This window comes from Talpa occidentalis, unplaced genomic scaffold (genome assembly GCF_014898055.3).
Source record: "Talpa occidentalis isolate TD23 unplaced genomic scaffold, MPIMG_talOcc4v2.1 talOcc4.15, whole genome shotgun sequence".
Classification (NCBI taxonomy): Eukaryota; Metazoa; Chordata; class Mammalia; order Eulipotyphla; family Talpidae; genus Talpa; species Talpa occidentalis.
In genome coordinates, this window is record NW_023601543.1 from 81,214,642 (window position 1) to 81,235,762 (window position 21,121).

Consider the following 21,121-nt stretch of genomic DNA (forward strand, 5'->3'; position numbering starts at 1 on the left):
GAACAGAGCCTTCGCTGAAATTCAAGATACCTCTAGAAGAAAATTAACCTGACAGTTAGTGTTTTGCCACAGGCTCTAGAATTCCTGTCCCAGTCTCTCCCCGCTAAAGAACAAAACCTATTTTCTTTTATTATTTAAATTTTATTTTTATGTTCCCCATACAATTACAACCCCCTTATTTTGACCCCAATCCCTCCTTTCCCTGCCCCCCACCCCCCATAGAGTGTCTCTGGTTCACAGTTGTTTGTTGATTTTGATATTTTCTTTCTTGAGAACAAAACCTATTTTAACTGCAAGTCCGTTAAAAGGAGCTAATCTCAGGTCACTGTCTGAATTTTTTTTCCATTTGGAAAAGAAAAAAAAAAACTAAACTACCTGCTAAATTTTCTTATTTTATAGAAAAGTAGGAATAAGCAAGGAGAGAGTCCACAAAAGCTTATAGAACATGCCCTAAACCTACTGAGAATGGTCCTCATAAGCCAGAAACCTGTCATGGACAATAAAATGCATAAATGTGAGCGACTTACCACATTTAATACTCTCTAACCGCACAGGGAGGCCAGACTGTGCTGCAGCAATTAATTTCAAGGCAACGTAAAACTGTGTTGGACCAAAATATCCAACCCGCTTCGCACCACACAGTTCTGTGATCTAAAAACAAACAAGAAAAACGATGCTGAAAACTCCATTTCATAACAGGAAAATGAGACAAGCTAGATCGTGAAATCTCAAGGATCTCACAGGTTAGCTAACCCAAGAGTTCCTGGAAAACCACAGTATACAAGTATGGGCTGGCTCCTTGCTCCACCAGTTCACAGGAAGGTTTTCAATTTGGCTACTTAAATACTACCAAGAAAAAGAGAGCAAAGATGGTTGTTACTCTTCTTACAGAGGAGAATGACTTTTTCAGGGGGTGGGGTAAAATGTACAAAGTCTAGAAAGTCACTGGGGTGAAAAGAGGATGGATTAGTCATTACCAGGACTTGTAGATTATCCCAGGTGATCAAAATTCAAAGCGAATTATTTTTCAAGTTGTCAGGCAAAACGATTTCCTAAGCATTAAAATTACATTCCAAATCCTATTGGCAGTTAAATATTCACTGACTTTTTGAAAGTTATTTCAAAGTAACAGATACCGGAAAATTCAAATAATAGTGAGTAAGGTTAAAGAACTAAAAACTAAAAAGTACTCCCCCCAGTTCCTTTGCCCCAGAGGAAAAAATTTATTCTTCTAGCGGTGTCCTATGCATACATACAGCACACACGTGTTTTTCCTGTTTATGCAACACTTTATACAAATAAAATACCGTGTATTATTTTGTGACTTGCTTCTCACTTGGCATTATCCCTTGAATATTTTCTCCATCCACGCAGTTAAAATTACCACATCCTTTTAACAAATGCACGATGCTCTGCTACAAAAACACACCATGGGTTTTGTTTTTAAGTTGGACTTTATGGATGGACTTTTAGACTTCCAATAGCGGGATATCAGAAGCACTTTCAGAACAATCTATAAACCACCATTTAACTAGTCTTAAGAAAACGGCTATAAAAATTCCACTGGGATGTCAGAAAAAAATGGTGGAATAAGGGCCTCCAAAAATTCCTCCATCACAGCAGTAAGAAAACTGGGTTAAATAATCAGAAGTCTGGAAATTAACCCAAGGCTTGCAACCCAAATTAACCCAAGGTTGAGCGCAGATGTGTCTCTGCCGCGCCTGCCCGTCCACGTGTCGTTCATTGCCCCCAAGTGTTCTCAGGCGAGTTTATTCAAATGTCTGTAAATGTTCATCCCAGGATACCTGGGCCTGGACTTGCTTCCAAAGGAAAGGGAAGAGCGGGGAGGGGGAAGCCTGCGTGAAACAAGTATGATCAAGAGCTGAGAATCGCTGAAACTGGGGGATAAGTTCACGGGGGTTCATTCGCCGACTTTGAACTCTTGTATGCGTCAAAAATTCTCCATATCCAAGTTTCTTCACGTCTCACATTATAATAATCTGTTTATTGCTGACCCCCATTAAAATGTCTCCTCTCCCAGGGCAAGGGAAAACTTCCATTCATCTCCCAGCACAGAACAGGCGCCAGGAGACAGTAACTTCTCAATCAGGTTGATGTAAACAACCCTCAGGAAGAAAAGATAACTGAGTTTTACAATGCATCCCTTAATGTAAATCAATAAATTATACATCTTAAGGTACAGGCTTGCCTGTAGATGAGGGAAAAAAACACCAACGGCATCCATGTAATTCCAATACTAATATAGTTGTCTTGCAGACAACCTAGTATCAAGAAATTGTAATCCTTGGTATGTGAACACTTTAACAAGTATTATATATTGCAGTCTGTTCATTGAGTACCAAGTTAAAATTCAGTTACTCCTTTACAGAACTACCACACCAACCTGGAAACCACTTAACTAAAGATGGCTGAAACTGCTGCTTAAATATTCACGCCCGAACTCAGAGACTAATGCCCTTGGCCAGCATGAGTAAACCCCCTGCTAACCTTGGAACCTGCGCTTTGCTACCATCCGCCAAGAGAATCACCACTCTGCGGCCAACAGAGAAAATACACACACAAGCGAGGAAGCCCACAGGTCACTTTTCATGCTCATTGTACACAGACCCGGCAGTACAAAGAGCCGTGCCAAGAACTTTCTAAAATATTCAAGCTTCAAGGAAGATAAAGTGATTATAAGTCTTTGGCACTTACCTAAGGGAGCAAGCTTAAGAGTTCTCAATCCAAAAATCAGGTTTCATTTGTAAGGCTGTTTTGTTTATCCAGATTCAAAACGTTCTAAGTCTAAATTCTCCATGAAAGAGCTCTACACAGTGGGCAGACGTGTTTTAACGCAATCTAAAGAGAATCAGGTGGCGGTTTAGGCCAGCTCCTCATCAGCAGGAGGTATTTACATAATTGTTCCTTCAAACAGTCCAAGTTGCCAAGCTTCGCTCAAAATAAAGAAAAAATGAAAAGATTTCACACCTCTTCCTTAGTCTCAACTCCAAACCTTAACACTCTCAGCTGGCTCCATCTTAGGGTCCCCACTGAGCAAACTTCTAGTACAGAACAAGAACCTATGGACTAGGATTTGTTTTCTCAGGTGGAAGGAGAGATGAGGGGAAAGGAATGGATGAAATCAACTTTCTTACAGCTTCCAGATGTGCACTGAACAGTTGGGGTGCTGGATATGAATAAGAAAAATTCACCGGCCATTTGGGAGGATCCTGGATAAAGTTCTGGAAGAAGATTGAAGATCACTAAAATACCTTCCCTCCTACCTAATTCGAAACGATGAAGTGACTGTGCTGAGTAATCAGCCTGAGCACCCTCCAGTTTGCCTGAAATAATACTTTCTTTCCTGGTTGAAATGTAATAAATTATCAGAACTGTTCAAAGGTTTAAATAAGCTTCTCTCTTCCAAGTATTTTTAAAGACTTCCTTAGAAAGATTTAAAAATGTACAAAGTCTTGGTGGGAGAGTTGGAAGAATTCCCCCGGAGCACCGGGGGAGCGCCGTTCTGTTCTGCCTCTGCTGCAGCTGCAAAGTTCAAATGCTCTGCTCTCCTCTCTGCGGCTTCCACCCCTGCCCCCAGACGCACACGTGTCCGCCTCCCCATCCCCTCCAGGATGGCTGATTGAAACAAGAGGCCCACCCCATACACGCACCTCAAAATGGCTTCTAAGGGCTCCTCACAGCCTTGCCTGTGGAACCCAGAGCCCCAAGCGTGGCTACCAAGACATGCCCATCTGGCCCAGACTGCCTTTCCAAGGACCCCATGAAGTCTCTCCGCCCCTATCAGTCATGCCAGATGCCAACTCATCTCTCAATTCCCAAGTGTCCCCTGCCTGGAAGCCAGGTGTCTCCCTTCTTCCTTACCCAGTAGGCTCATTCTTCAGATCACCTCAAGACCAACCTTTTTTTTTTTTAAAGATTTATTTATTTATGCATACAAGAGCTGGGGTACAGGCCAGAGATGTGGGGGGTGAGAGGATCCACCAGAGACAGAGCGGGGAGCAGAACAGGCAGACTGACTGAAATACACCGCTGAGGGGAGCAGCGGGCGAGACAGGAGAGGTCTGCTGTGCCATGTGGGTTGCTCCCTGGCCGGCCGGGGATCGAACTCATGCTGCAGAGGCTGCGGATTGCTTCATAGTGCTGTGCTTAACCCCTTGTGCCACCAGGGAGGCCTCCCAACCTTATTTTTAAAACCTCAGTCAGTTCCATTTGACATGTGTTCTGCATTCCCATAATCCTTTTCACTAGCTTTCTATCACATCCCTATCCTTGTAACAGCAAAAATCGATGTTAGTCATTGTTCCCATTGTAGCTCATCTCCCTTCTCTGTCCCCCCAAGTGCCCAGCAAAAGGCAAGAGCGTATCTTCATCATGTGTATCCCCCAGGACTCATACTTTATGATGCTTGCTATATATTCTGTTGCTCAGTGAATGTTTGTTGAATTAATTAGTTTTTGCAGCCTGCTGTAGCAGAATCGTTCTTCTTTCTCTCATCTTGTAATTACCTTTACAAGTGGCTGCTAAAGTGGCTTCAGTCATCTCACCCTACATAGCCATCAGAATTCCTGCAGGAAGACAGCAGAATTATTCCGTCTGTCCCCTCCCTGTTCAGCTAGGAGGGTAATGACTGGGTCACAGTGGGAGGAAAGGCCCCGGCATGCTTTCTCCTGGCACGCTGCCTCATAACCACTTTCTCAGTGGCGCTTCAGAGAGGCACTGCAGGCGGCTTCCTCCAAGCCTCCTTCCATTCAGCATCCCCAAGGGGATGTCATTCTCCAAGTAGACAACCACAACGTGAGGAAATATGGGAGAGAATTTGACGCTCGTGCTTATACATTCTCAGGAAACAGCTGAGGTCAGGACAACTCCATGTGGGCTTTGCTCTTCCTATTCATCTATATGGTCTAAAAATCAAGTGGGGTTCAATCCAGAAGGAACCAGGTGAGCCACCCAAGAAAACCTGAACCCCATATCCAAATATCCAACATGAGGCTACCACAGTATTACAAGCCACCACACCGAGGAAGAGAACAGATGTGCGGTGCTGGTCAGGGCTCCAGACAGAAGCCTACTAACCCATGAAGTACTTACTAGTTGAAAACACACTGGGCGCCTCCCCCACCGAAGGCACTGTGCTCAGGGCTATGCTGGGAAGTGAGCTCCAAGCACACCTAACTCTCACTGTTGCTCTCTCGACCCCTCTCCCTCCCATTTTGCTAAACCCTGTGAACAAGCAGATTACAGACCTTATGACACATCACCCCCCTTAATACCTTATTATTCACCTCCCAAGAACAGGGATTCTCCCACACTGCCACCCCTTCATTACCACACCTAAGGAAATGAACATTAATACAGCATTATCATACAACGTAAGCCCATACTCACGTTTCAGTTGTCCTAAAAATGGCCTACAGAATCGGATTTTCTTTTTCTGGTCCAGGATTTAATTAATGTTCACACACCGCATTTTTATCTTGTATCTTCTTGGTTTTCTCCCTAATCTAGAGCATCCCCCTCAGTTCTTCATGACACCAAATGCTTTCAAGAGTTCAGGCCAGCTGTCCTGCAGAATGTTCCACATTTTGGGTCTATTTCCTTATGACAACACTCCAGTCAAACATTTCGGGCAAAAACCCCACCCAGGCACTGCAACTTACCTAGAGGTACAAGTCAGCATGGTGCACGGGACGTCAGAACACCTTGCCACCGCTATCCAGTTGCAAGACTAGCGATATAGTTAAGGTGATAACCGCCAGATCTTGCCACCAAAAAGACTTTTTTTCCCAAAATACTTTAAGACCATGTGAATATTTTACCCCCTGACAAATCAGCTTTTGAATCTGTTAAAAACGAATTGTAAGTCAGTCTAGCTAAATGACACCCAGCACCTCCAGAACTGAAATCTTAATGCAAAATCACAACAAAGGATGGTTTTTATTCCAAGGGTATCATTACCTCCAGTTAATGCACAAATAAACACCCAACTCAGAAAGTAAAGAGGTATGTTCAAGGTCAGAGCCAGTACTCAAACCGGTGTGTGCCTGGACCCAAAGCTTATTAACTTCCGTCATTCCCAGGATCAGTAAACTAAGGTTCATGAGCCAAATCTGGCTCATTGACTGCTTTTGTGTGGCCCCTGAGCTGAGGATGGTTTTTGCAGATGAACATTTGCAATCAGTTTACCAATAGGGAATATTAGCTTTGAACTGCATTATGCAAAACGTTATCCCCTCAACAAGAAATCCATGCTTCTGGCTAGTAGACCTTCATTACCCAGAAAAAGTGTACTCTATTATTATATTTTGTCAGAAAAAAATTTGTGGAAACTTGTTTTTCTCTTTTTTAATGCATATCCTTGTTTTTGCCTCCTGGCCCATAAAACCCAAAACATTTACTACCTGACACGTTACAGAGCAGGTTTCTAGCCCCTACATACCACACTGCCTCCCTGGCTAGACTGGGTATCCTCGCAGCCCCTTGGCAGCCATGCAGAAATAATCAGCTACACTACACAGAGTGGCCACTTCCACTGGAAGAAAAAAAGACATGTAATCGCTCCCATTTTTCTCCCATTTATGTACATTTCTTTCAGATTTTCATAAGCCTTTGAATAAAGGTCTCCTGCATTACTACTAATGTAGTACTTCCAACAGCTAATGGGACAGAGCAATAGAATACCGTATTTCAGAAAGGGGCAAAATCTACGTAGTAGTTCACACACTTAAATAACATTTTGCCTTTTTTCAGCTTTATTGAAGTATAATTGCCAAATCAAATTGTCATATGTGAAATGTACGATGGGATGATTTGACATCCTTATACATTGTACAAAAAGCTCCCACATTTAATAAAACATTCATCACCTCACATAATTTACCTTTCTTCTTTATGGAAAGAATACTTATGTTGCATTCTCTTAGCAAAATTCAGTCATACCACACAGTGTTATCTATCAACTGTGGTACAAGCTGCCTAGCAGAAACTCAGGCTTGACCCACCTCGTAACAAAGTGCAGACGCTGTTAGCATCTTCTCTCGCCCCCACTCCTGCACCCCCAGACCCTGGGAACCAGCATTATACTGTTTCTGAACTGCCTTTTTTTAATATTCCACATGTAAGTGGTACCTACCATTCAATATTTGTCTTTCTCTGGCATATTTCATTTCCTTGCCTTTTATTTAAAAGGGAAAAGGTGTTATAAATCTTCATAACCATCCCTTAGAAACATCCTTATACATTAGTAAACACATAATGATCTAAAATCTCCCAACATATAAGCTATTCCCAAGCTACAAATCAATTTTGGAAGTTACATTATCTTTCAGATCCCCCAAGATGTCATTTAATTTAGGGCTGGAAAGCCTGTAATAAATTGTAGGCCAAATCCAGCCCAGATGCTAAATACAGGCTATATTGGCAGAGGTTATGGCCTAGATCCAGTTTGTCAGCATTCTACACCCGAGACCCAAAGCTCACCCCAGTAGCAGGAAAGACGTGGAGGGGGGTAAGGAATCAGAACTTGTAACCTTGCTAGAAGCACAGATGATCCATTTATCTATATCCATAATAATTACAGTCAACCTTTTGATCTAGCAATTCTACCTCTAGGCTAGGAATTTATATTCCATTTTATACAAGTAAAATGATATGTATACAAGGTCTAAGACACAGGCTGGAAAAAATACCTAAAGGTCCACCATCTGAAATATTGCTTTAATCAATGTGCTTCATCCACATGGTAGAATTCTCTGCAACTCTAGTGGATGTTTGTCATATCCATGATTACCAATCATCTTTTTAAAAGCCTTTCTCGGGCCTCCCCGGTGGCGCAGCGGTTGAGCGCTGGGTTGCGAAGCTGCCTGCAGCCTCGGTAGCACCGGTTCGATCCCCGGCTGCTCCCCGGCCACAGGAGGAGGGTCCCACATGGCGCACAGACCTCTCCTGCCGCCCGCTGCTCCCCTCAGCAGTGTACTTCGGTCCTTCTGCCTGCTCTGCTCCCCGCTCTGGCTCTGGTGAATTCTCTCACCCTCCTGCGCTTCTGACTGTACCCAGTGCTTGCATAAATAATAAATAAATAAATAAATAAATAAAAGCCTTTCTCTATTTGGAGAAATTTCTCAAGTCCCACTTCCCAACTTGAAAGCTGAGAATCAAATTCCTAGGCATCTTTGCAGCTTAACTGAAACCATGCAACCAAGTCTCCTCTCATCAGAAACGTGCACACAAGGCCTTGCTTTCCAAGTGACTGGTGCAGGGAAAGAAGCTGTGCTCAGAGCTTCAACTTTTGCAGGTGGGACGCTCAAGTGCTGCAGGGCTGCCCTGCTGGCTGGGGAAGGGGTGGCAGCAGTGGCAGGCAGTGTGGACAGAAGCATAGGTGGCTTCCACCAAATAGCACTTTGTGTGCTGTGGAGATTTCCTTCTGGAAAATTACATGCCAGCCTGTTCTCCAGGCCTCCCAATGAGTCCATGCAGTACCTGAAATCCTAATCACTTTTAGCTTAACCATCTCAAGTGGATTCACTTGTTTGCCACAAGAGCCGCCATTTAAAAAGGAATGAGGAAGCTCTTTGTGTACTGATATGAGAAGATCATCAGGTTCAACTGTTGAAAAGAAAAAGCAAGGTGCACGACAGGGACCACAGCGGCTACCATCTTTCGAAGGAGGCTCACTCACCTGTTCACATGCTATCTCTGGAAACTGAAGCTAACAAACTCGGCTGCCACCAGGGAAGAGACTGGGTTTGCTAGGGCACAGGGATAGGGAAGAGTAACTGCTTCATTTCATCCCTTTTGAATTTTGAATTGTGTGGTATTTTTAAAAATTGTAAAATTTAGAAAAGTTGTAAAAGGAGACACAACATAACCCCAAGTCAGCAAGAACAATTATAGACATAGGTCCCCACCTCCCCCTCCCCCCTGTTCTAAGCATAGTTTCCAAATGAACTACCCATCTGCAGAGAATTGCACTGCAAGCCAAGCCCAGACTCAACACCCAACCACAGTGCTCTCTCCTCTAAGTTGCCAACACAGAACAAGGCAGTAACTTGCTTTATTAAAAAGCAAGTTATCTTCATCCAGAGTAGCTCTGTCTAGCCTGGATAACAGTGGGAGCTGGGGGCAGAGGCACCTGTCCACTCTTGGTCTCAGGTCTCCACTGGAATGAAGTGGTCAGACTAGACAGAACACAAAGCTTTTTCTAGATCCAAAAATTCTATGCAAGGGAAGTCTATGGGCAACAGTTAAAATTCCAGTGGCTCTCTACCTTGGGCGCTCAGCACCTCTACTTTGTATTAGGGTTCTCAGTGCACCAGCTGCATCTCCTACCAGGCTATAAGTCTCTTGAGGGCAAGTCCTGCACTTTTTAAATCATCCTTGCATGCACACGCACACCACACAGCACCCAGCTCATAGATTTTCTACTAGGCAGATTTACAGAATAAATTAAACATTCCTCCTGAGTTTCAACTCTTCCCTGCGCTAAGAGAAGCGCTACAACACGTTCTTGTGAGCTATGTGAATATATCAAGCTATTCCAAAGCAACTGTTTTAAATTTTAAAGGACCAGAGATACTACCACCTGATCCAAGGATAGCAAGAATCTTGGATGAGTGCAGGTAATTCATTTCAAAATCACCGGATTCCAAAAGAGCAAAGCTAAAGAAATACAAGTTCCCTACCCACCCCCCACCCCCGGGAAAGGAATGGTAGAATCGACTGGAAGAACTAACATTTACTGAGGGCAGACTGTGCCAGGCACTGATGAATGCCAGGAATTGATGAGCTGAAGGGATCTCTCACTCTCTTTTTCTCTCTCCCTCCCCCCGCCCCCCCCCTTCCAGCTAGAACCGAATTAAAATGCAACTACAGCTCAGATTACAAAAGAAAATTCACTTTTGGATTCTGGCCTAGGTTTCCAGGCTCTGTACATCACAGAACTGTGTGCAGCTGGAGGCAGAGAAACCTCAGGTGAACACAACACACTGCCAGCTTTACACAAAGCTCTGTTGGTTCTGGCAACTCAGAGTTCTCTCAGCAGCCAAAGGACTCGCTTTTCAAACAATTTATTTATCAACATGTTTCATGCTTTCAAAAGTTCAATTACAGGTTGCAGTTTTTGATGAGCTCATATTTGCTGGTTTCAGCCCATTCTGCATTTTCTATCTTTTATTTTATTCATACACAAGCACGCACACATTTTTTTTAATGATGCTAATGACATAGTAGGAGGAGCAAGGCAGGTCATTTCGCAGGGTGGAGCCTCCATGTATTATACACAGACCCTCAAAATGCTTCCAGAGGGAATGAACAAATGTGAGGCTCAGCCTCAGCCTGCGGCGTTGTTCTCCTTCTCCAGCCTAAACCTGGCAGAAGGGAGCTCTCAGATGGTGCTAAGCTCATAGGGAAATTTTGTCAGATTCCTAGGGAGGACCCTTACAGTAACAAATGCTCCTCTTGCTGCCCTGACATCCTGGCAACCTCCCTGGAGGAGGCTGGCCCCACTCAAAGCTAGCTACCACAGGGCACCGAAGCTGGAGACAGTTCCCAACCTTCACGACAATCAGCACAGTCAGTGCCCTGCATTCACCTGGGAAAATGCAGATGGACTTAAGAGGCACTGGCCAAGCAGCTGCAACACAGTCCAGCCTGCTACTGGTCCTACTGTGAGCTAATGGCCACACTCTATTGGCCAGACTCATCTCTTTTCAGGACCAAATCAAATCCCCTTTCTGTGTCCCAGCTATGTATTTTTTTTGTTTTAATTCTAGAATAATTATTTATATTGATTGGAAGACGGCTAGACAATGCAATTATTTATTTCACAGGAAGATTCTGTCCATCAGGGAAAGCATCTTGAAGTACAATACATCAGGTTTTTATTTCTTCTTTACATTATGATGGGGAATTGTTACTTACATGGAAAAGGAACACAAAATCCATTATATAGGTGTAAAAAAAAAAAAAAACACCTGAAAAGACCTGACTCCCAAAGCATCTTATTTCAAACGACAGGAATGATATGAAAGGTGAACTAGATTCCTTGGTGGGGCATAGAAAGCAGACAAGGAGCTCAGGAAATTAAATCCTGTTTCAAACTTGGCACATTAAGGGACAGAAAGGCAGTGGAAGAAAGGTCTGAAAATGTCATCTCAAGCTACAGAGCATGCTGCTTTAAGCCAAGCAGTCCGCAAAGCAACAAGACTGGAAGGGTTAGAAGTCAAGTTAGCAGTGACTGTGTGGCCATCTTACCTACTGATCTCTAATAGCCTTCAGAACGTCACTTACCTTCCCTCAGTTGCCCCAAATGTTAGGAGCTTCAAGGAGATGTGGACTGTGTCCCAGCTATAAATGTTCAGCCTCTTCCCGCTCAGCTTGACACCTATCACTTTCTGGCCTTGCTCTGGGAAAGCTAGGAAGGGACCAGAGAAATGCACACCTCGGGGCGGCCTCGGCAGACCTGCAGCCCCATTATCACAGAACAGGTCCTGTGAGGGTGCTGGATGTTGGGTGCCTTGAACTACACCACGCACTGTCCTGATAACCAAATCCTCAAACTTTCCCTGCCCTTGAATGGCTTGCCAGTCAGCTGTGCTTGCCAGGAAGATGATCCCTAAGGCCTAGGCAGATCTCCTACCTCCTCCCTTGAATCACCTGTAGACAGTGTACTGTAGGCCCAGATAGACTTTACATTGCCTGACCTGTGCAATCCACCCATCCACGCTTAACTGAGAGTCTCACCACAATGAGTGAGCTGAGGTCCAGGCCTGATTTCTCCCAAAATGTTCCATCCCAAGGACAGTTCACTCTCTCAAGTCATGCCTAGTGAGTTAACAACTTAGCCACCACTTGACACAGAAAGAACAGTCCCTGCCCTCAAGGGGTTTACAATCTGCTGTGGACTGAATGACTATGCCCCCCCAAATTCTTATGCTGAACCCCTATCCCCCAATGTGATGGTATTAGGAGTGGGGTCTTTGGGAGGCGATTGGCATGAGATGAGGCAGTGACAGTGGAGCCCCCATGAATGGGATGAGTGCCCTTTCAAGAGTCACAAGCGAACTTGCTTCTTCTGCAAGCCGCCATGTGCAGACACAGCAGGAACTGAGCGACTTGAACATAGAGGAGGGCCCTCACTGGAACCTGACCAGGCTGGCACCCTGATTTCAGACTTTCAGCCTCCAGAACTGTAAGAAATAAATTCCTACTGTTTATATAAGCTACTCGGTATACGGTATTTTGTTACAGCGGCCTGAACTGACCAAGACATGATCTGATGCAGGGTGGGGGTGTCTAAGAAGTCTGCAAAAAAGGATTGGCATTTCTCAAGCACCGGTCCTCTGGGCACTACCCTTTACTCTTTTATGTATCATCTCTAATATTTAAACTAATCCTATGTGGATGGTTTTGCAGGAGGAACTTCAGGATTCAGAAAAGTTATTAGGGAACATCTGGAAAATAAGAAACCACCGGAAGTAAAGAGAACTTACTGCCCAACAATTAAAAATATCACATAAAGCAAACTCACTGTGGAGACAGACAGTCCCTTATGTTCACTGAGATACCATTCATTCGGTTTCCTTAGGTGGCACGCTGTGGCAGTGAATGGTGTTTCTTTGGGTTCACCAACTGAAAGACACATACTGTTTGCACTCTGGCAACGAGTGATACATGCAAATTAGGCCCCACTACTTCCTGGACTTCCAAAGGGCCATCGACACACATCTGTGAGAGAGGGAGCAGGTGGAAAGGGTACAGCCTCAGAACTGAGTATTTTTTCTCAATAGAACCAAAGAACGCAGCACAGAGCTGACTTCATCATAACTGCGCTGGAACCGACCGAGCTAACGAGCACGGAACAAAAACTGATGGGCATCTGCCATTTTCCCTTTGGCTGCCCAGAATCAGAACCCCTTGCCAATGTTTATGAAATTTTCCACCTGCCTTCAGCTAAATTACGCTAGAAATGTCAGATCATCACTTTCCTGGTCTCTTTCCTGATCTCTTCTCAATCCACACAGGACCTAAGCTTGGCCAGACACACCCCCATGGAGAGGGGGAATATGGGGAGGGGCTACGAGGGAGCAGAGATAGATCATTGTTTTCTGCAACAGGAGCAACAGCCAGCTCCAAGGTGCCAGGCGTGCCACACCCCACATCCACAGCCCAGTGCAGACAGTGTGTGGTGTAGTTCAAGGCACCCAACATCCAGCACCCTCACCGGACCTGTTCTGTGATGATGGGGCTGCAGGTCTGCCAAGGCCGCCCCCGAGGTGGCATTTCTCTAGTCCCTTCCTAGCTTTCCCAAAGCAAGCTGGCTGCCCAACACCCTGCCGCTGAACTGTTAAGTCGCCTACAGGTAAGCTGCTACTCCAAGATTGTGTTACTAAGGCTCCTGGGTGTTATAGAGGAGAGGTCAAACGTGAGTCCACAGCACCCACACTTGACTGAATCAAGTATCTACTGCTGCCAAACAACCACCCCAAAACTTTAGTGCCTTAAGGCAATATTTATTTAGTTCATAATTCTGGGGGTCAGCAATTTGGGCGGAGCTCCGCTGGAAAACTCTACTGATCTGGGTCAGACACCACTGTTCTCACTGGAGGTCACGTAATGCTTCAGCCATTGGCTCTTGATTGACTAGATGCCTCCATTCGCCTCTCGGCCTCCTGGCCTGAGAGCCTGGACGCTGGCACATGGTGGCAGAGTTCCCAAAGAAGCAAAAACTGAAGCTTCAGGCCTAGACTCAAAACTTCCACAAGGTCATTTCTTCCACATTCTATCATCAAACCAAGTCCCAAGGCCAGGACTAAAGGCCAGACTCCACCTCTTGAAGGGAGTTGCTGCAAAGTATTGGGGCAATCTGCCATCTGTCATACTGTCGGGGGAGAAGGAAGCGCGTCACCAAACAGTCTATGGTAAAGCGCCCACGGGGAAGCTGTCACAGTGCACAGCGCCTTAGGGACTCCCATGCATTCACATTTCTAACATGCAGAATCTGGGCTCTCGCCACCTTTCCCATCCACCACCACTAACACCAAGCACTCATTCAACAACAGCTGAACAGAAGCAATAAATAAGCATAGCCTTGAGCCTGCCAACTCTGGAGGCTATCAGCAGTTGCAAACAGGTCGGCCTCCTTGAGATCCCACAGGGTGGGGCGAGCTAAAGATCACGGACGAGAGTCATATGACATCGGACACCAGCTCTGCATCTTGCTTTCAACCTCCACTTTCCTCCCAAAAGGCTCAAAATTATCATTTCCTGCATCAGAACAAAGAGGTATGATCACTTTGGGCAGAAAACTAGTTTGATTTTAAGTTACAGAAAATCCTAATATAACTTTAAGGAAATCTCTCAATAAGCTCTGCTCTGAATTTGTTTATTAGGGTTATAAAGAACTTTAACTATATCCTCATCCAAGAGCGACTCAAATTGGCAGACCCCACAAACGGAAACTACATGTTTCCCTGACAACTGCTGAACTGAAAAAGGGCTCCTGCAAGAAGTCTCCATGGAAACCACCCAGTTCTTGCATCCACCATTTGCCTTATATTTTGGCTGACATTCCAGCACCTCAAATCAGCAATAAAAACATTAGGAACTTGGAAGGGCTCTAGAACGATGAGTGTCTATGCTAGTTACAGTGAGATTTTCCAGGAAAAAGAAGGCGTATTCAGTTGAAATGTCTCAGGACACGGGTTAAGAAGCCTCTACATGTCCAACGCATTTTTGAAAAGACCCAAACAAGGGCCTCCCTGGTGGCATAGCACTACCAAGCTATCGCCAGCCACGGAAGCACAAGTTCGATTCCCAGCCAGGGAGCTGACCCACGTGGCACAGCAGACCTCTCCTGTCTCGCCTGCTGCTCCCCTCAGCAGTGTGTTTCAGTGGCTCTACCTGTTCTGCTCCCCACCCTGTCTCTGAATCCTCTCACACACACGCCTCCTCCCCCCCTCACCTCGATCCTAGACCCTTGTTCTTGTATGCATAAATAAAAATTAAATAAATATTTAAAACATAAAAGACCCAAACAGGGTTTAAAATGGTGTGCTGGTTTCCCTAGGGCTTCTGTGACAAAATACAGCAAACTGCATGGCTTGAAACAACAGAAATGTACTGTCTCACAGCGGTGGAGACAAGAAGTCAACAATCAAGGTATCAGCAGGGTTGGTTTCTGAGGGAACCAGTCTAAGGGGAAATCTGTGCCATGTCTCTCTCTTAATGTCTGGTAGCCCCAGTACTCCTGGGCTTATAAAAGCATCACTCCAATCTTAATCTTCACATGGCTGTTTTCTTATAAGGACATCAGTCATACTGGCTTAGAGCCAACCCCAGCCCCACCATGACTTCATCTTAACTTGATGGCATCTGCAAAGACCTATTTCCAAATAAGGTGACATTCTAAGGCACTAGGGATTAGACCTTCGACATCCTTTTTTTGTGGGGGAGGGCAGGGGCAATTCAACCCACAATGCACAGCTATTCAATAAAGCATTTGGTTTTACCTATTCACTGTCTGTTACAGCAAACTGGCAGCGGGTTCTTACCTGGCCAGACAGTCACACCTAGCTACAAGGAAATCCAAGCAGTGTACCCTTTATTGTGGGCAGCCATGTGCCCAGCTTAAAACTGAAATTTCTACTCCAGAAGAGGAGATAATGATCAAGGGACAGGTAGAGATCTATAGCACATAAGCAAAGAAAAAAATCACTCAGAAAAAAAAAAAAAACCCACAAGTCCAGCCTCCAGATACTCTAGCTCTTAGGTGAAAACCCAATGCAAAAATGAGATCATAAAAGCTAGCAGAGCCTGGAAATGACCTTGGAAGTGAAGTGAAGAAACTGGCTTGTAGCTAAGAGAAGACCAAAGGCAAAAGGCACTCAAAGTGCATACAGTGAATAAAATCCCAAATTAGAAGCAGCTGAGGAAAAAAGTCAATCATACACCCACATAAACGGCTTTGATGGGCACATGTAACTATTTCAGAACAAAACTGGGCCTTAGAACACCACCTAATGCAAGAGTGTTACATTATTTGTTGCTCCCAATTCCTCTGATTCGATCCTTCTAGATCTTGGTGTGGTGTTGTGTTGTTTTCTTACATGCTTTTTTATTTCTTTAAAGATTTATTTATTTATGCATACAAGAGCTGGGGTGTAGGCCAGAGGTGAAGGAGGGTGAGAGGATTCACCAGAGACAGAGTGGGGAGCAGAACAGGTGGATCCACTGAAATATACTGCTGAGGGAAGCAGCAGGCGAGACAGGAGAGGTCTGCTGCGCCGTGTGCATTAGCTCCCTAATGGGGAACCGAACTCATGCTGCAGTGGCCAAGAATTGCTTCACAGTACTGAGACTTAACCCCTTCGCCACCAGGGAGGCCCCTTAAATGCTTTTTTAAATTAAACTTTTTATTTTGAGATAATTGTAGATTCACATGCAGTTGTAAGAAATGATATCTAGAGATCCTGTGTGTGTACCATTTACCCAGCTTCCCCAGTGCTACACAAAGAAAGCTATAGCACATCACAACCAGGATGTTACTTTGGTACAGTCAAGTTAACAAACACTGCCATCATTAGGATCCCTAATACTGCCCTTTTATAACCTAACACCCCTCCAACTGCTGACACCTCAATTCCCTGTGAATCCTGTAATTTTTCTCCATTTGCATAATTTCATCATCTAAAGAACATTATATAGGGCCTCCCTGGAAGCACAAGGGGTTAAGACACAACCTATGAAGCTATCCACAGCCACTGCAGCACGAGTTCAATCCCTGGCCAGGGAGATACCCACATGATGCAGCAGACTTCTCCTGCCTCGCCTGCTGCTCCCCTCATCAGTGGATTTCAGTAAATCTGCCTATTCTGTTTCCCACTATGTCTCTGGTGACTCCTCTCACCCCCCGCACTTCTGGCTTACACCCCAGTTCTTTTATGCAAAAAATAAAATTAAAAAAAAAAGAATTTTGAAAGTTACTTACATATTACATATAATCCTTTGTCACATATGTGATTTGCAAATATTTTTTCCCACTTTTCACTGTCTCTTAAGAGTCTTTCTCAGAGCAAAAGTTTTTAATTTTGATAAAATCCAATTCATCATTTTTCCCTTTTATGGATTATATTTTTGCTAACAGGTCAAGTACTACTTGCCTAGTCGTAGGTCCCACAATTTTTCTATTTTTTTCTGTGAAAAAATTAGTTTTATGTTTTACATTTACATTTGTGATCCACTTTGTTTTTTGTGTAAGATGGGAGATTTGCTCTTCAATGAATCCACAATCTTTTTTGAAAAAACTATCTTTCCTCACTGATTCGCTTTTGCAATTTTTGTCAAACATCAACTGGGCATATTTCTGTGGGCCTATTTCTAGGTTCTTTTTTGTCTGTTTAATTGATCTATGTATTATCTATCCCTCCACCAATACTATGCAGCCTTGAAGCTAGGCAGACTAATTCCTCCTACCTTATTTTTACCCCAAAATTCCATTTTTTCAAAATTCAAATTGTTTTAGCTATTCTAATTCTAATTTGTTTTTCCATGTACATTTTAAAATAATCATATCTATATCTACCCAAAAAAACCTTCCAGGATTTTTTTATAGGAATTATATTAAATCCATGTATCAATTTGGGAAGAACTGACATCTTACTATGTTGTGTCCTCTAATCCATAAACATGGTATGTCTCTCCATTTATTTGGATCTTCTTTGATTTCCCTTTATCATCACTGTGTAGTTCTCAATCACACAAGTCCTGTTCATACTGTTAGATTAACACCTATTTTTTTTCAGCAACTATAAATAACATTGCCAATTCAGTGTCCACATGGTCACTGTTAATAGCTAGAAATACAACTGATTTTTTTTGTTTTTTTCTTTTAAAAAGACAATCATGATTCAACATCTCGATCAGACTATTATATTTATAACAACCAACAGAATGGGTACAAAAAATGTACATTAAAACCCTTTGTTGGAATGCTTTACACCTTCCACAGAACAGAACCTAAAATGTTATACATTTAGTCACAAATACAGTCCCCGAGATTTTTTTTTAAAGATTTATTTATGCATACAAGAGCTGGGGTACAGGCCAGACATGCGAGGGGTGAGAGGACTCACCAGAGACAGAGTGCAGAGCAGAACAGGCGAATCGACTGAAATACACTGCTGAGGGGAGCAGCGGGTGAGACAGGAGAGGTCTCCTGAGCCATGTGGGTCACCTCCCTGGCCGGGGATCGAACTCGTGCTGCAGTGGCTGCAGATAGCTTCACAGTGCGGCCTATTAACCCCTTGCATCACCAGGGAAGCTCCAATCCTCAAGATTTTTGCCCATGTGCGTGAGTATTGTCTAAAATGTCTTCTTTGCAGCAGCAAGGCCCTGCCACCAATGTTCTTGGCTGAGTTCACAAATCTGCTGTAACCTGTAGCTTCCCTGTCACTTCTCTGGCTCTCCTCTCCTGCTAAGCTTTGTTTCCTGGCAGTTAATTGAAAACTTATGCCAGTGCCAAGGCTGCTACTACTGCTGCTAGAACCACCACAGCCACCTAGGTTTCGTGCTTTGCCAACATACTGGCCTCTACCACCATGAGAGCCAGAGCTTCTGCCTCCTTGCTTTTTTCCTTCCATGGGTACAAACTTTAAAAATTGATTGTTATAACTGCTCAAATGATTACAGCTTCCACCACCTCCAAAATTGCTTCTATCACCACCAAATCCATTGTAGCCATCCCCACTGCCACCACATCCACCACCACCACGGCTCACCAAAGCCACCTAGACCACTGATTTCCTCCAGGAGCAAAAGCTACTGTTCCCACCAAAACTACCTCCATAACCATCACCAAAGTTTCCAGAGCCACGCCAATCTCTTTGGCTGAAGCACTGGCCATCTCTTGCTTAGATAGGGCTTTCCTGACTTCACAGTGTGGTATTTCTGAATGACGGTCCTGTCTACAAAACTCATAGTCATCAAAGGTTACAAAAACAGTCTCTCTTCTTGCAGGCGCCTCGATCAGTCATGATTTCAATCACTTCGATTTTTCCCATACAGCTTAAGATAATCTCTTAGGTATAGTGTCCTCTTTAATGTCACCAACAGAAATCCTTTCAACAGTTAAGCGGACACCGGGTCTTTGAGAATATTCTCTTTACACAGTCCTCTGTGGTTCCACAACTCTGCCACCCACTTTGTGTGGCTCCGCCTACCTCCTCCGTGGCGGCATAAGTGACAAATTCAAAGCCTCTGAAGAGCTTGGAGTTTAATATATATAGTACTAAAATACAGGGCACAAATAACATAAATTGGGAGAAGGGATAAGTGGAGTTAAAGGTTGCTGCACTATCCAGGAGAAGGATAAAAATAAAAATGAAGGGTAATAATTTTTTGCCAAAACATCCCCTAAACACATACTCTTAACTTCAGAAGGCAAAAAAACCTCCTCTTCTCACTCCACTGTTTTGCAGTCAAGTCAAAGCAGAAGTAGTCACCCCACTGCTACCTCTGGGCAGCAAGATGCTACATGTCCATAATAAGTCCCTCCTTAAAGTATCTACAAGGATACTGCCAGTTCCAGATCATCCATTTCCAGACTTCTCACTGCCAAGGGGACTGACCAGCCTATCCTGGCTTGGCTGGGAGGAAGGAGGTTCCCAGGATACAGGACTTCTAGTGCCAAAACGGAGAATGTCCAATTGGTCACCATATGCCCACCTCCAATGGCCCAAGCTAGCGAGCAAGCCACCAAGTGGACAAAACTCACCCACAGGTGTCATTTATAATCGCTTCCCCAAAGGTGCCTTTCATATACACAAACTCCTTGGCTCTGCAAAGGTGCACTGTCAACAAGTCACCTGAAACAGAACTTATGGAAATCTTGTCAGGTGGTTCTCCTTGCTTTCTAGATCCCAGTACACTATTGATAAATACCAGTATGTAGCAGAGAAACAAAATCTATTTTAATCTAACAGTTTGGGAAACTTCCAAAGAGCATTGACCTGAAAAATCTTGACAGGGCAGAGGAAATTGATTTTCTACCAAAGTCATGCAGAGGATTAGACTCAGATTTAGGTCAATAAAAGATTTATATTCCAGCCAAGTCTCAATATAACATGATGCACAGATGTAAACATGCTTATGAGCTGACATAACTGACACACATTAGAAAGTCCAAAGTAAAAATCAGCTCTTAAGAATGCTGGTCCCAAAGGTAAAGCCAGTACATAAGTAGTATAAAAACTTCTGCACTGAATCACAGCATAATCGGTCTTTCAAATGGATTTTCATAATTCATGTTTATTTTTCATTCTGGCCCCTTTGCAAAATGATTGCCCACAAAACCTCAAAACCAGAAAAGTATCAGACATGCATTTATAATGATCAAAAAATTTCTTAAAATTGGTAAATGAATATCTTAGACTTAGAAAAACCTCCAGCTGCCTGACTGTCAAATATTAGGCAACAACTCGACCCCTGTGCTACCACCCAGAATATTTTGAAACTACACCTCATTTTTTATTTTAACCACTATTGATTATGGTAAGATCTCCCGTACACAGCTACACTTAAAAACCAAACACAGTACTGTTGAGCGGCTTGACCTTGACTGGCCTGCCCATCTGCAACAGGTAGTGCGCATTCATCACTCTTCTGGCTACAGTGAAAATTAAAATTAAAGTTCCCCCTTTCACAGTGCACTTCGGTTTTACAATTTTTCTTCAAAATCCTGAATGTTTTAAATCTTCCTGTATCTAAGAGAGAAAAGATGATGCACAGGATGTCAAGTCAACAGATGAAGTCAAGAAAAGCTATCACCGTGTAAATGAAGCGTGACATTAGGATAGTGGACGTCAAGAATGAAAGTGAGTGAGCCAACCTCAGTGCAGAATTGGTCACATCCAACTGAACACAATTTTGAAAGAAAAAGGAAAATACATAGAGGAAGCAAAAAGCTTTAAGCCAATGCAATCAATGGTGGTTAAAAGTGATGGCTGATTCCTGAGGTGGAAACATATTTTATTTCATGGTTGCACGACTAGACACAGTAAATCCACATACCTCTGTACCCAGTCAAGGTCCTTCTTTTATTCTCCAA

At 43.8% G+C, this 21,121-nt stretch overlaps 1 protein-coding gene across 1 annotated transcript in view; it reads right to left on the bottom strand.

The window, feature by feature from the left end:
• The window catches only part of REPS2 (RALBP1 associated Eps domain containing 2), a 169,482-nt gene that overhangs the window by 114,968 nt on the left and 33,393 nt on the right, over positions 1-21,121 (bottom strand). The window contains 1 exon segment of the mRNA XM_037512653.2: positions 528-651. Coding sequence (XP_037368550.2) covers positions 528-651 — 124 coding nt within the window.